At 27.7% G+C, this 16,726-nt stretch overlaps 2 protein-coding genes across 2 annotated transcripts; one reads left to right on the forward strand and one right to left on the reverse strand.

The window, feature by feature from the left end:
* Positions 1 to 3,094: 3,094 nt before the first annotated feature.
* Positions 3,095 to 5,130, reverse strand: LOC112791530 (rac-like GTP-binding protein RAC13). The gene is made up of 7 exons (XM_025834397.3): positions 4,885 to 5,130; positions 4,687 to 4,774; positions 4,110 to 4,219; positions 3,950 to 4,013; positions 3,721 to 3,785; positions 3,548 to 3,613; positions 3,095 to 3,480 (listed from the first exon to the last, which is right to left on the reverse strand). Exons 1-7 carry the CDS (start codon positions 4,981 to 4,983, stop codon positions 3,382 to 3,384), a joined length of 591 nt encoding a protein of 196 aa, XP_025690182.1. The 5' UTR covers positions 4,984 to 5,130; the 3' UTR covers positions 3,095 to 3,381.
* Positions 5,131 to 7,781: 2,651 nt separating this feature from the next.
* Positions 7,782 to 11,553, forward strand: LOC112791531 (GDSL esterase/lipase At5g45960). The gene is made up of 5 exons (XM_025834398.3): positions 7,782 to 8,194; positions 8,293 to 8,423; positions 8,608 to 8,841; positions 9,982 to 10,261; positions 11,242 to 11,553. Exons 1-5 carry the CDS (start codon positions 7,909 to 7,911, stop codon positions 11,433 to 11,435), a joined length of 1,125 nt encoding a protein of 374 aa, XP_025690183.1. The 5' UTR covers positions 7,782 to 7,908; the 3' UTR covers positions 11,436 to 11,553.
* The last annotated feature ends 5,173 nt before the right edge of the window (positions 11,554 to 16,726 follow it).

Here is a 16,726-nt window from a genome sequence, read left to right on the forward strand (position 1 = left end):
GATTGAATGCTTTTAATTTTGGTGCACATGGTATACCGCAACTACATACATATATGGGGTTGTTGCCATTGCTGCCATGCGAGGGGAACCAAAACCGTGTTTATAGTTTATACTAATACTAATATTATATATACTACATTTCCTCTGGGCACAGAAAATTTTGAGTTAAGAGACAGAAAGTTGTGCCACCCCATTGGTGGTGTAGCCATTTATTTTCATCATGCATTACTTGAAACAGATCCCTCATGGAAACATGTATGTATGTCTTTGTTGTCCAACACTATGTACTAATAACCCCTTAATTCAATCCAATCCACGACCACCTTCACTGATTTTTGTTCATGTTCCTGCACCCTCCTTTTTAAGCAATTAATTTGAGTTTGGGAGCGTTGGGGGATTCTTTCATTAATTCTATGTTTATGGAGATTCTTTTCTTATTTAATACGCATGTCATGTTCATCTTATTTATCTTCTCATAAATTTTATTTTTATATTATTTAGAAAAATAATTAAGGTTGGAAAAATTGATGTTAATCTTTTCTAAGATTAGACATTTTAATATATTATTATGAACTATTCTTTAGTAATTAAGCATTTAATTATATAGATATGCATAAATGATTTTATTTTTAATAATAAAATATACAAAATTGCATTTGAAGAAGAAAAACAAAAAATAGAAGAAGGAAAATATCCGTGAATATTCTTTTATTTACAAGTTTAAAAAAAATTATAACATATTTTTTTGCCATTTTTTTATTTTCCTTTATTTTTTATTTTGATAAAATTAACCGTGTAAAGAAAGTGCAAATGGAGAGTAAAAGATAAGAGTTAAATAGTAATTATTTTGGTCTTTGAAAAATGGGTTATGATATGTGTATATTAAAATTAGCCATCAAAGTCAGCCACTAATATAAAATACATGCTAGAATATAAATACACATTAAAAATAAATTAAATCACACCTGTATTTATATATAAATATATTAGTGACTAATTTTAGTGTACAAATAGCATTTTCTTTGAAAAATTCTATACTACTTATACAATTTGTGCTTAACTGTCTAAAAAACTAGAAAGAAAATGATGAATCCCACCATTTATATTTATGTTACGTAGTTAAAAATTTAGAGCAATGAGTTATAACTCAAATGGTATAGTCTTTTCATATTCATTTAAAAAATTGCGAATTCGAATTTTTTTATCTTTAGTAAAAAAACAATAATTAATAATTATTTAAATATATAAAAAGATATTATTAATTTTAGAAAATATTTTGGGAGCTAATAATTTTTAATATTTTTTATCATTATTTGACTAGTATAACCACTAAATTATCTTTAATAAATAAATTAAATTTTATTATTTTATAAATTATAAAAAATATAAGTGCAAACGATATTAATTTATATATATTAATTCTAGTAAATAAAAATGCAAATTATATATTTTTTTAGATAAATTTTTTGTAAATATAAATATAAATTATTATTATTAATTAAATATTAATAAAAAATAATAATATTTATCTGCCATGTAATACTCTTGTTTTTATTCTTACTGTTTCCAAGTTTTCTTGATAAAGCGGATGAGCATCACACTCAGCAACAATTTCATCACTTATGACTCGTACTGGCCACTCCCTTCCAGATTCGGTTGACAAAGAGATGTCCTTCCATGTAGTACAAATCTAGACTTTGGTTTCAAGCAAAAAATCTTTGGTTTGGATTCTAAGGGAAAAAAGTGGGATTGGGCCTTAATAAACATATCTGATATCTCATCATAACTTATAGCAAATGTTATTGGTGCATTTTATTTACGCTTAAAAAAAATGTTATTGGTGCATAATTACAATTTTATGTAGACCCAAACAAATTCTCCACTCAAGCCTAACACTTTCGTTAGTATATTGAGTGTGTAATCAAAACTTCAGAATTTTTTTGAAATAAATTAAAATAATTATTTATTTTCTAAAATAAATTAAAACATATCTTTATATCTTCAAAACTTCATATTTATGTATATAAAGATGTTTTAAATAATTATTTTAATTTATTTCAAAATAAATCCTCTAAATGTTTTATAATTTTTTATTTATATTTAACATATAATTATAGAATATATGGTTATAGATATTTTTATGAAGTATATTAAATGGCTATTAGAATTTATATTTTTTTTATCATCAATTAATCATCAATATTTAAAAATATAGGTTAAAATATATTATTAAATTACTAAATTAAAAATAATTGAGTTGATAACTAAAAATAATTATTAAAAATAATAAATTCTAATATTCTTCTAATATTTTTTTATTTTTTATTCATGAATTGTGACTAATTCAGTTTGTTTCTTTAGTTTTTTTTATGCTTTTTGGGATACTCTGTGAATTTTCAACTCAGTTACCAAGATTAAGTTCAAAGGCCTCATAAATTGGGTCAGAAAGTACCCATTGATGGAGGCTAATCCTTCTTTTAATTTTGATTTGACTAAGAAGGGTAGCATTTAGATTAATAACGGTCGAGACAAAATAAAAAATCCGTTTAAACAGTTTAAAATTATCTTATTTATTATTTATTAATTATCGTTAAAATAATTATGCAATTTTAGATGTAATATAAAAATGTTATAGATATAAAATTATGGATGTTATATTATATAAGGTAACTTTAAATATTATTTACCTAGCATTCTTATGAAGATTAACATAATAGGATTAAAATCTTATGATGTGTTATTCTATGCAAATGTGTCCAAAGCATAAATTTATTTTGAACACTTTAATTTTTTTAAAATGACAAAGACTAATCCGATGAGTTAAGACTAAAAACACATTGTGGCAGAAAGAACAAATCGACCGGTATATATTAATAGCAAAATAATCGACCCAACTCAAAATCCAACTACGAATTTTTTAACTGCAATAACTTAAGGGCCAACTTAAATATATGTTATTGGAGCCACACTTACATACTGTTGAAAATACTAACGATTTCACACTTCTTTTTTAACAAATATCGGACAGATTTCAGATATTATATTATAATTATGATGATCTAACATGTTTATTTGAAAGAAACAGGGTAAAAAGTAAAATGTAGAAACAAAAAATTATCAATTGCAAAAGTGGATATTCCACTTTCAAAATCCAAATATTGGACCTATGCAATATTACAGAGGAACGAAAATTGGAGAAAAAAGAAAATAATTAATTCAACAATGCAGTACTAAATTTCATTTGCCAGACTTAAAAAGAAGCCTAATATTCTTCACAGCAATAATGTAAAAGAATAAAAAACACTAAAGCTTAGTGTTTTCGATTCTGTTATATTAATGATTTTGGAAATACAATAAGAACAACTGAATAAGAAATACTACTTAGAAGAAAAAACAAGTCCTTCTCTTGCGTGGTTTTTTCTTTGGTTTTTGTGGTCTCAGTGCAACTTTTATTGCAGAGTCAAAAACTATCTTCACATTCTGCAACATGAAGAAAAAAGGGTGAGAATTATGGCTACCTTAAATTCAATTAAGTTGTAACATTTACCTGCTGTGTTTTAGAACTGCACTCTATGTAGGTGATTGCACCAATCATCTTCTTCAATTCTTCACCCTGCAGAGTGCACACCACAAGCATTGTCTACTCCATTATCCACACACAAAAATTCAAGCTCTTAATGCAGCCATTTAAAAAATATATATATATTGTTTGGGACATGCCTGAGCAGTTGTTATTCTTGTAGCTCCAGGATGATCAACGAAAAATTGCTTGTCTTCCCTCAAATCTGTGTATGCAGACGAGTTAAATTGGCAAAAGTTAATTGAAGCAGAATTATAGTAATGCACAATGAGAAAATGATAACTAACATGATAAATATTGAGAAATGAGAATATGAACAAGATTGTCTCTTATGATTTTAATACTACTTCTATGGAATTTTGATCTTACCCAGTTTTGTTCCAACCAGCACAATAGGCACATTTGGAGCATAATGTCTCAGCTCGGGTATCCACTATATAGGAAAAAAAAAAAAAAGACTTAAAAAGGTTGCAGATTAAAAAAGCATAACCTGAATTGCATAATAAGGATTTGAGGAAAGAAAAAAAACCTTCTTGGAAATGTTCTCATAACTGGCTTTACTGATTAAAGAAAAGCATAATAAAAACACATCAGCTCCTCTGTAGCTTAAGGGCCTTAGCCTGTTGTAATCTTCCTGTCCTGTTATTCACTCAAACTCATAAGCTAACAAAAACAACAAACCCACCATCTTGATTCTTTTGACCAAAAACATGAAGGAGAAAATGTACTTAGTATTTAGAAAAAAGTGACAAATAAATCCCTGATAATTTACATTTCCGACAGATTAGTCTCTAAAAAAAGCATCAATAAAGTTCTCTAACAAGATAACAAACGTGGACAAGTTAGTTCAAATTTAGACCCTTTGCCCTAATCATAGGGGCTAATTTGAAAATAGTGTGTCCATTTATTTGTCAATTTACTCTAGCATTTATTAAACTGAATTCCAACTGTTTGAATATATGTGACAAATTAATCATTTGGTATAATACAAAGTGGACTAATATGTCTTTTCCTTCCAAATAGTAACTAAGATCGAAGGTTTAGTCTCAAAAAAATTAAGCTCTCCAAAATTTAAATGTTAAAGTATTGCATATATCTGTTCAAACCTGCAGTATCCCATAAACCAACATTGACAGTACTACCATCCACCACCACATTAGCACTGAAGTTGTCAAACACTGTTGGAACATAATCCTATGAAATAATCAGCAAAGGAAGAAAAACAATATTAGCATAACCATGATTCACATTCTTCCAATTCTAATGCATAACTAGAAAAATTAAGATGATAATGAAAAACTCACGGTGGGAAAGGTATTGCTTGTATAGGATATAAGCATGCATGTCTTTCCAACTGCACCATCTCCAACAGTGACACACTTGATAAATCTGGCTGTACTCATTCTAACCTTATTAACTGAGAAATTTGTGAAGAAGATTGAAGTTGAAACAATGAAAGAACGTGGAAGGAATGGGGTGGATTATATGGATGTTAACAACCTAGGAGGAAAGTCTGTTACAAACCAACTTTAGTTGTGACCCAACAAATTGGTTGAAATTTATAATGATTGCAGTGTAAAGCATTTTCTTTTTCTTGAAGTGCAAGGACAAGACTAAGAGAGGGTAATAACAAAAGTAGGTGGTAGTGCTGGTGTTAGTTGGTTAAGTGTGGGAGAAGGGAGGGAAGGAATGATGATAAAGCAAGGGTTTTGCTTAATTAACCAATGCAATATGATGAAATCAAAGAACAAAACTATTGTATCCATGTCATGATGCAAATAATGTCAAAAAAGTTTGTTGTCACCTACATATTTGGGGGGTGCCTTCGTTTCTAATTATACTTCTAAAAGAAAATTCAAAATATTTATCAATATATAAGCCTTGGGTTATGAACAAAACATGGAAAATATATCAACCATGGGTTATTAATAATTTTGAATTCGAATATTTATTTGTACATTTAAATCAGCTACTAAAATGATTGTAAATGTTTTGGTGATAATTTTTTTTTATATATATACACTATAAATGATTAGACGGGTCGAAGCCCAAAAAAGAAACAAAAATGGAGAAAGATTTTTTTTTGTTCATGGAATGGAGAAGTCTTATGTCTAAAATCCTGGTAAATGTGTTGGAGTCCCATTGACCATGGAAGCTTGACTGCTTGAGGAAGAAATTGATGCGGCAAGTTTTAGTTTTTTTTTTTTTTCATCTCTTTTTTGTCTTGGGAAATTTTCAGTCCTTAAAGAAAAATTTTTATGTTTAAAACAAAAGGATTAACTTTTAGCTCTTCTACTTACAAAAATACTTTTTTTACCTCTTCTATCTTTTCATGGGCCATTGGTCCTTAATTTTTGGAGCTGTTAATATTTTTGTCACCAAGAGACATAATGGGTCAGGCCTAACATCGAGATTTCCGTTCTCTTTATATCCAAAGGAGCCCAGTCTGGCACAGATTAATCTATTTTCTTTTCAATTTTACAACTCGATGGCGTTAATATTGAAATCCTCTGAGACAAATTTTACATACTAATTCTTTAATTGAATTTAATTTTGATTTAATATAGAATAATTTTACACATACATTTAATTATATAATATTACATTAGCAAAAATAACTATCATTCATATTGATCATATAAATAATCATTCAAAAAAATAAATATAGTTACACGACTATGTAAAACGCTTTATATTATTAGTGTATTAAAATTAAGCTCTTACTTAATATCACTTTAAATTTATATAAAAATTCAATTGATTATATTTAAAAAAAAATTACTGATCATATGAATAAATATTACCAACTACTAATATGATAAATAATCATATAAAGTTATTTTTGTATAAAAATAATAATTAAAAATTATTAAATAATTTTATCTTTCATAATTAATGTCAATTTTAAATCAGATATAAGGAAACAAAAATTATTATGTTAATAAATATTGAAGAGCATATATAATTCAATCTTAAAAAATATTCAAAGCTTAGCATAATTATTTTTTTTTGTTATTATTTTTAATCATTAATCTAATTCTTTTAATTTTGTAATTAAGTAACATTCTTTTTAGAATTCTGCTAGAGAGTTAATAGAATATTTATACAATATGTATAATAGACTATTTATTTGATTTAATATAAGTTAAAAAATAAACATTCAGAATAAAATACTACTAATTTTTTAAACGTAATACATCCGTACTATCCAAAATAACTATTCGATATATCCACTAAATCCCATTAAACATATAGTAGAGATACTCCATTTGCTCTCTACATTTCCTCTTATTCTTGACTAGATTAATGACTACCTGCAGGTGGGCAGTCTAGCATTCCTCCTCGGTCTTTGTTCCATATTCACATGATTTTTATGTGTAATCAAACACTTTCTATAACTATTTTAGTGAGGTGAAAAATTAAATCTTCCAAATAAGCATTTCCGAATCCTTGAAACACAAGAAGTTCAAGCTCAGTATCTAGTTCATTATTCATCATCAATTCATCAAAACATCTCCAAATTCTTCACCTGCCTTTGGGCCCCGAATTCTGAAAGCGGCTTTGTCAAATGTTCCAAGCCACAGTCTTGTACCTTTCTTGTATGAATCTCTAATCTGGTCTTGCCTTAATTACTTCTATCTTCTTCTCCTTTGATTTCGCATCATCGCCTCCATCAATTTTCAGATTGGCCACCATAGTACAATCTTCTTCTTCAGTATTATTATTATTTTTGCTTGTAGCTTGTAGAAGAACATCATCTATGATTTCTTCCCAAACATTTATACTCCACTTGTATTCGGTTTGGTTCAAGCTATTTTAAAATTTTAAATTTGTCAATAAATCATTTTTAGACCTGTAAAATAAATTAATTAGTCCTTACTCTGTTAGACTTGTTTGAACATGCTAAAATACAAATCAATATATAAAAAATTTTCACAATTAGAAATTTATTAAATTTATATAATTTTGTATATACATTTTACATACTTGTTAATTGTAATATAATTTGAGTCACCGATTTTTGTCAAACCTTGTCAAACTAAACATTACTGTATAAGACTATACAAAGGTGGTTAAGACTTAAGAAGCTATATCTATCGAAGGTTTTGGAAATGTTTGTTGAACTTGCCAACCAATGCTACCAAATTTTCACCTTGAAGGCTTGAAATAAACGTGAGATGCCCCATATATATTTCGGTCATGAAAATCGACCTTATATTATTGCACTCTATAATATCCGGAATTAGTTCATCCAAAGAGACATGCTACGAAATTCACGAGCATGAAAATATTCCCGTATTATAAGATTTAATTTCAGGGTATTCATCATGGCAATCTCATCAGATGCACATCGTCCCTTGCACCAATATTATTATTATTTCATTTTCATGATTTATTGCTTGTTATGCTTTACGGTTACACTGATTGGAGCTTCAAACAACCGTAATAAGGTGTCTGCTTTATATGTGTTTGGAGACTCCACAGTAGACCCGGGAAACAACAACTACATTAGGACTGCTTTCAAGAGCAATTTTGAACCCTACGGTAGAGATTTTGCAAATCAAGTTCCCACTGGAAGGTTCACCAATGGAAAGCTAGGCACTGATTTTATTGGTAACAACTTTAATTTGATTGATTCTGTATGTGCATATTAAATTTAATTTCTTACTAGCTAGCTAGCTATAGTGATATGACATTATTATTATGCACAGCTTGGTATTTAGGCCTTAAAGAGTTTTTGCCACCCTATTTGGATCCAAATCTCACAAATCAAGAACTCATCACAGGAGTCAGCTTTGCTTCGGCTGGTTCTGGTTATGACCCACTTACACCAACTCTCAGTGTATAACACTACTCTCTTTCTTTATAATTTTCTTTTATTCACTCAAATATATGTTTCATGCCTAGCTCTAATTTGTCAATTTGGTTAACACTATTTTTGTACAAAATTACTTACCTAAATCCTATTTGTGTACATAGATTGGTTAATTTTTCTGAATTTGCATTGGTCTCTCTATTAATTGCAGAATGTAATTTCAATTGGAAAACAGTTGGAACATTTCAAAGAATACAAAAAGAAGTTGGAGAAGATTCTTGGTAAACAGAAAACAGAAAATCATATGAAGAACGCTATATTTTTTATAAGTGCAGGGACAAATGACTTTGTTATTAATTATTTTACACTGCCAATACGAAGAAAGACCTACTCCCTCATAGCATACCACCACTTTTTACTTCAACATGTACAAGATTTCATACAGGTTTCGTTACCAAGTTTTGCTTTCTAATATAATAACAGGGTTAATATTTAATAGGAAAAGTATAGGGTACCAACATATTATCTGTCAACTTATGCCAACTCTTATTTATAATTGTGTTTCATGTAAGTGTGTTCGTGGATGTGTCTAATAATTAATATATTTTAAATACATATATAAAGAGACACATCCAGAAAATATATCTATAAAGACACTTCTATTAAACACAGCTATAAAAAAGACATTTTTATTAGACACATCCACGAACACACTTCCATGAAATACAATTATAAATAAGAGTTGGCAGAAGTTGGCAGATATATTGTTAGTAACGTAGCGGAACCGTATTTAATAATAGTATACTATTTTCCCCTTTAAATTGTTTTATAAAGTGTTTAATTTCCATATACTAATGAAAACTCAAGACATGTTATATGTGTGAATATAGTAGGTAGCGGCATGTTACGGTAAATTTTAGTGTCCAAGGCCGTGATAGGCAGCTTGGAAATTAACAAAATTATCTAATTCAACGTAACCTCCTTTGGCATGTATATTAATAGATAGATGATAAATAATGTATAAAAAAAATAAAATATAAATATTTAGAATTATGACAGGTTAGGAAGATATTGATAATTTAATTAACTTTTATAATTAATTCATTGCAATAAAAAACCGTCAACATACACAAGAAAATAAGATGAAGCTAGGAGTGAAGATAATGTGATTATTTTGTAAAAATAATCGATTTAATAATCTAATATATTCTCTTTTATTTTTATTTGTGTTTTCTTTAATCAATAACAAACTTAAACTTACCTTACTTTTTAATGTATATATCTTTTTATGGACAAATTATTGCAGTTACAACATGATCTTTTTGGTGAGAAAATTACAACATAATCTTTTACTTTCTAAGCTGATTGATGTTATTATTTTTAACAAAAGTCGTGAATGAATAATTATAAAAGAAAAAATCTCAAGCATCAACAATTTTAATTTTATATTCAAAGTTTTTAGTCAATCAGTAGTTAAACATTGCTAATTATAAAATATTATTAGTTCAAATGCCTCCGTGCACATACTTCACACTTGTTAATTAACAATTACTGTTACTAATAAGTATTTGGCTTAATTATTCAGGAATTGTTGAGGGAAGGTGCTAGAAAGTTAGGTGTGGTTGGACTACCTCCAATGGGATGCTTGCCAATCATGATCACATTCAATTCCAACAATGCCTTACTGGAACGTGGTTGTGTCGACATGTTTTCTTCTGTTGCAAGAAATCACAATCTCATCCTTCAAAACCAATTGAACTTAGTGCAATTGAATTCCTCTATGTCTACCGGTGCTAAGATCTACTACGTTGACATATATGAACCCTTGTCCAACATGATTCACGGCCTTGATGATAATAATGGCGGTAAGCGTCGAATCTATCTGCTTCATTTCTAGATTTTAAATATTCTGATACAGAGAATATTTTAAATAGGATCATTTTTGGATATTTAATAGTGGTTATGATATTTTAAAAGAAGAGTGCTAGGAGATTAGTAATTTTTGTGTTTTGTAATCATCAATTAATCATAAATAATGTTTTTAATGGTGTGAGATTACATCCAATGATGGGAGATCACTCACTTTTCTTTTGATAGTTAAATGCTGACCATAAAATACAAAAGTTATTGGCCCCTAAACTTTTTCATTTTAAAAAATATTGTTAAAATTAAAATAACATTTTTTATTATTTAATATTTTTAAGAAAATGTTGTTAAAAGAAGTAGATATAATTATTTTATTTATCTTTATAGTTTTATTAAATTTATAATTAAGTCTTTATAATATTTTTTAAATTGGATCCCACACTATTTTTAATTTTATAGTTTGGTCATTTATAATATTTTTTAAATTGGGTCCCACATTATTTTTAATTTTATAGTTTGGTCATTTCTAATGTAAAAATATTAGAATTAAATAAATATTTCTTTGCATATTGAATGTATTCATAATTAAAAATTTAATTAGATTTTTGACTGCATGTATTTTGGAGAATTATTCTATTAATTTTAACATCTTTAACATGAAAATAACCTAACAAAATAATAAATAGTGTAGAGACTCAATTAAAAAAATATAAAAATTTAATTAAAAATTAAATAAAATTATAAAAATTAATAAAATAATTAAACAAAAAACATATTACCAAAATATAAAAAAATATAAATTTAATTTTACCAACACTTACATAATTAACGTATTCAATATTCATAATAGAATTCGCCTTTTAAATATCAGCGACAAAACTAAAAATTAATCAAAATATTAGGCATTAAAATAGTAAAATTATATATATTTATAACTTACCTGATGATGAGTCTAACCTTGATTAGATTAATTTGGTAGGTTTTGATGAGGTAGATAGTGGTTGTTGTGGAAGTGGTTACATTGAAGCAGCGTTTTTGTGTAACAGAGCTTCACATTTGTGCTCTGATGCATCAAAGTATGTATTCTGGGATTCAATACACCCTACGGAGAAGGCATACTACAATATGTACCTCGCTTCACGCCATGTCATTGATGCACTTGTAAACGTTTAGAAAATATGATTATTTCCGTTGCAATTTACTCTATTTGTATATTGTATATTGTAGATTGTAAATTAAATTTCTCATCACCCTCCTATCCCTCAATATTTTGGTATATATGAAGTTTATGGTATTATATTTATTTTATTTCAATCTGTAACATTGTTATTATAAATTAGCTCTTGTACATGGCATAAGTGATAAGTTAGGCAATTATTGTTCCCGTATTTATTAAAAATTGAAAATTAAATTACCTTTTAACTTCTGTACGATTGAAATCGTGTCTATACTCAATATACATTTATCACGTGAAATAATTTTTTTCAAATCATATATATTATTTATCTATCAATTATAATTTATATAATCTTTTATAATTATATATAAAAATTATGTGCGTATATAAAATCATATATTATTAATATAAATAAGATTTAATTACTTTATCAATTCTTATAATTTTACTAATAATTCTTATATTTTTTTAATTAAATTCTTATGCTATATTAAATTTTGTAATCAAATCCTTACCATGTAAAAAGGTTAGAATGAATAGAATATTTCGTTAAACAAAACAAAATATTCAATTAAATGTAAAGTATATACTCATTTTATTTAATAGAATATTCTGTTAATTCCAATATTTTTATTACAATATATATTCTGTTAAATAAAATAAATATATGCTTAACATTTAATTGAATATTTTGTTTTGTTTAACAATATTCTATTAATTTCAACTTTTTTATATGATAAGGATTTAATTACAAAATCTAATATGGTATAAGAAATATAGAGATTTAATTAAAAATTCAATAAAAATTATAGGATTAAACCAATAAATAATTATAATAAGTAATATATATATATATATATATATATATATATATATATAATCGAGTTAGCTCACGAGCCAATAAATTAAATTTATCTAAACTCAAATTCGACTCATTTAATATATAAGTGGTTCAAATCCATATTCAAACTTAAAAACATATGTAAAACTATAAAAAAAAAACATAATACAAACAGACCTACTACACATATAAGCCTTTTTGTCTTACAAATCATACAAGTTGAGCCAAATCCAACAAAAGGACACTCACTCATACGAGCGTGTTAACACGCGCGCTACTAGGGGCGGCAATGGGTAGGGTAGGGTTTGAACCCAAACCTAACCCTACCCGCGGGCAGTGACGGATCCAGAAAATTTTGGTAGTGGGGGCAAAATTTATATAACATTATAATTATTTTTATAATAAAAATAATATATGTATATAAAAAATTAAATATTAAATTATTTATTAATTATTATATATCTGTGTATAAATATGTGTTGTTTAACTTATTTTTAATGTGTATTTTATATTTTAATATATATTTTATACAAATAATTATTTTTTATGTACATATAACATAATTATTGTTATGATTATATTTTATTATCGTAAAATATGATTAGCCTTCAAAATATCTAATATATAAATTACAATACTAAAATAGTAATTTAAATAATAATATATAATTTAAATTTCTATTATTTTAGGTTTTATATTTTAAAAAATTAAATAATTTTTCTGTTAACTACCATCAAAATTTCTCTCTTTTTATATATATTACTAAATAATTATTTAAAAATTCACTTCCTAACACAATTAGAAGTCGACTCTTATTTATATTTATAGTTAAAAAAGTTCTTTCAATTAATACAGTTGTTATGAAAAAATTAAAGCTAATTTGAAAATAAGATAAATAATATTCTTTTAAGTTGATTTTTAAAAAAGAACACTAATTTCGTTTAAATTTGAGAATTGATCATTCTAAGTTTTAACGAATTTCTAATATAAAATTTTTAAATTGACGATTAAGTACCAAAAGTTGAATAAAAATTTATTGTGGGGTCAAATTTAATAATCTAATGGGGGCAAATAAATATTATTATCATATACTGCTCAAAAAATTTCCAAATTGTAGTGGGGGCGCTTGCCCCCACAACAATGTATGTAGAACCGTCCCTGTCCGCGGGTTGAGTTTTTAACCAACACTCAACTCTACTCTACCCGCGGGTTGAGAAATACCCAACCCTAATCCTACCCATACTCAACCTGCGGGTATCCGACCCTACCCGCATGTTGACAAAAAGAAACATTATAATGACACAAGTATCTCATACACAACATAACCATCAAATAACACAAGTTATCCCATGAGCATTTAAATAACACAAGTATTCAAACAACACAAATTATCCACAAATAACGCAAGTATCTCATACACAATATAACCATCAAATATTAAATTATACATAAAAGTCTTTGTCTAAGTAAATAACATAAACATAAATAAAATTATTTAATTTCATGTCTCCATGAGCATTCCATTTGTTGCAACAACACCATCACTAGTCTATGACTTCAGATACAGCATCATCATCATCATCATTTGCAGTTTGATAATCAGGTTTTTCACCTAAAAATCAAAGATAATAAATTTATTTACTAATCAATAAATATATAAATTTAACATTACCATAAACAAATAGAAATGTTAAATCATAAATAACATCTTTGACGATATGCTACCCACAACCAATTTTGATTACACATAAGAACTTTCACAGTATCTTTATGAAGACTACCACGATGGGGAGCAATTACTCGACCACTTGTGCCAAAAGAAGATTCAGAAGCAACAGTAGACACAGGGATAACAAATATATCTCTCGCAATTTTTTGAAGTGTTGGAAATCTAGCCCCATTCACTTTCCACCAAGCTAAAATATCAAAGTCGGCACTCAAAGGATGAACATCTTCCTCTATGTAATGATCAAATTCAATCTTCACAAATGAACCATTTTTTCTCTTCTTTTGTCTAATATACAACTGGTAAGTAGCATCATCATCTTGCTATGCATTTATCTGTAGCTCTTGTGTAAAATCCTCAAATGCATTACTTGAATTAGACGGATTCTGTTGGTACTCATGAAGCAAGTCATAGCATATCTGTTTGATCCTCTCAATCTTACTTAAAGACTCATCTTGATTTTGACATAACATTGAGAATTTATACTCAAGCCTAGCAAGCTTATACCTAGAATCTAGAATGACAGCAACACCCATCATGCCATAAAATTTTTTTCAATACTTATAAAATTTTACCTTCATACTATATGCCATATTACTAATCAGTGGATTTAGAGAAGCAAACCATTTTTTCAAGGGAACATTTATATCACATACTTTGTTAAAATAAATATTAGCTGTTGGAACTTGAGTACCAGAAAATAATTGTGTCACATCATAAAATAACTTTAATTTACCACAAATTTCTTTAGCAAGGTGTCACTCCTCATTACTTGGCAAACTTTGTAATTAGGATCCTTTTGTCTTAATCGAGAAAACACATTTCGATACAACTATGCAGTCTCTAACATCACATAAGTGGAGTTTCATCTAGTTGGACAATCAAGAGCAATTTTTTTTTGTAAATTGAACAGTTGACTTATTACACCAACTCACAAAGATTTCATGTCTTTTAGGGGTTGAAGTCCAATACACCACACTGCCACGAATTTTTTATACACTCTTCTTAACCAAATTTAGCCCATCTTTCACAATTAGGTTCAAGATATGAACACAATAATGCATATGCAATATGGAACCTCCCAATAACAAATATTTTGAATCTAAGCGCCCCAACAACTCATCAACCAGCATCATTAGTAGAGCAATTATCCAATGTAATAGTTGACAATTTTCTATCTATGTTCCACTCTAACAAACCTTTCATTAATGCATTCGAGAGCACTTCACTCATATGAGGAGCGGAAACATAAGTAAAACTGAAAATCATTCAAAAACATATTTCAATTATTATCTAAAAGATAAATTAATTTCAAGTAAAAATATTAAAATTCATATCAATTACTAGAAGTATAATTTAGAAGATTACCTTAATACGAGCATTTGCAAAATCTGTGAACTATCAATGTAGTGTGCCATGACAATCATGTATCCTTTTTCTTGGTTGGAAGTCCACATGTCGGTTGTAACTACTACTCGACTATCATTTCCATCTATTAGCTTAGTCATGTTAAGCTTCTCCAACTCATACATTTCAAAAATGTCCTTCTTGTTTGTGTTTCGACTAGGCACCTTAAAAATTGGTTGCATTGATGCATATATTTCCTTCATTCCAACATGTTCCACAAAGGATAAAGGGTACTCATGCATACATATGGCCTTGGTAATACACCTTCTTGTATAAGATGGATCAAATACAACAGCATCCGCAACGCTCCTTGCAGGTTTAGACAATGAATCAACAATTGTTGATTGCCTAGAGTTTGCTAATTTGATCCTTTTACAATAGTGGAGCACATGATTCTTCAAATTTGTAGTTCTATTTCTTGGATTGGCTCCAAGAACAGATTTGCAATGGTTACATTTTGCCTTCCAGTATTTTCCCTTTTAAAATTGACTAAAGTATTGCTAATAAACACTCTTCACACTTGATTTTGTTGCTATTTTCAATCGAAGTGGACTCATCTAGAACAAATTTAGCGGTTGCTTCCACCGGGAGTTTTTGTTGTTGTTCTTCTGCAGCCACATCTTGTGCCACTACATCCATGTTGGTACTTGACATTTCGAAGTGAATTCCCTACAAATTACAACTAGTCCAAATAAAATCAAATTACATAATTAAATTACGCACACATACATATAAAATAAAATAAAAAGAAAAAAGAAAGTTCATTTCTATATCAACTTAACTTCCATTAGAAAAATAGCTAAGTCTACAACATAAAAATCACAACTACAAAGTATCCTAATTCTCTTCATACTTTGGATCAGCTATAACAGCATGGTAAGCTACACAAAACAGCACATCACTACACAAAGCAGCTTAAGCATCTTTCACTAATTCAACCACTCAATGATGATGTAAGTCCATGTGCCTCGATTTGAATTGTGAAGGGTCAATTCAATTGGTAAATGATAGTAAATTATCCATAATTCAATGATTTAATTTGTGCATGACTTCCAGCTAGGGGCTAAAAAACAAATAGATAGTTCCAAATTAACAGAAAGATACAAAAGTATATTTAAAAAACTAAGTGGTAGTTAAATTCAACATTTTTTAATACCCATATTTAACATATATAATATATTTGGAAAACTAAAAAATTCAGTTAAAAAAATATAACTACAATTCTTGAAATTAAATTAGATGAATCGAATTTGTTGTATATAAATTAAACCTGGACCATCATGTTGCAACGTTTATATTAATCTCAGTAAAAC

This window comes from Arachis hypogaea, chromosome 3 (genome assembly GCF_003086295.3).
Source record: "Arachis hypogaea cultivar Tifrunner chromosome 3, arahy.Tifrunner.gnm2.J5K5, whole genome shotgun sequence".
Classification (NCBI taxonomy): Eukaryota; Viridiplantae; Streptophyta; class Magnoliopsida; order Fabales; family Fabaceae; genus Arachis; species Arachis hypogaea.

What these genes read in the sequence shown, in the direction of transcription:
- LOC112791530 (XM_025834397.3), bottom strand. Translation starts at nt 4,983, where the DNA reads ATGAGTACAGCCAGATTTATCAAGTGTGTCACTGTTGGAGATGGTGCA. An exon ending in CAAGCAATACCTTTCCCACC is followed by an intron (nt 4,775 to 4,884) that starts GTGAGTTTTTCA and finishes ATTATTTCATAG; the next exon opens with GATTATGTTCCAACAGTGTT. An exon ending in GCTGGTTGGAACAAAACTGG is followed by an intron (nt 3,786 to 3,949) that starts GTAAGATCAAAA and finishes CTGCATACACAG; the next exon opens with ATTTGAGGGAAGACAAGCAA.
- LOC112791531 (XM_025834398.3), top strand. Translation starts at nt 7,909, where the DNA reads ATGGCAATCTCATCAGATGCACATCGTCCCTTGCACCAATATTATTAT. An exon ending in GCTAGGCACTGATTTTATTG is followed by an intron (nt 8,195 to 8,292) that starts GTAACAACTTTA and finishes TATTATGCACAG; the next exon opens with CTTGGTATTTAGGCCTTAAA. An exon ending in ATGTACAAGATTTCATACAG is followed by an intron (nt 8,842 to 9,981) that starts GTTTCGTTACCA and finishes TTAATTATTCAG; the next exon opens with GAATTGTTGAGGGAAGGTGC.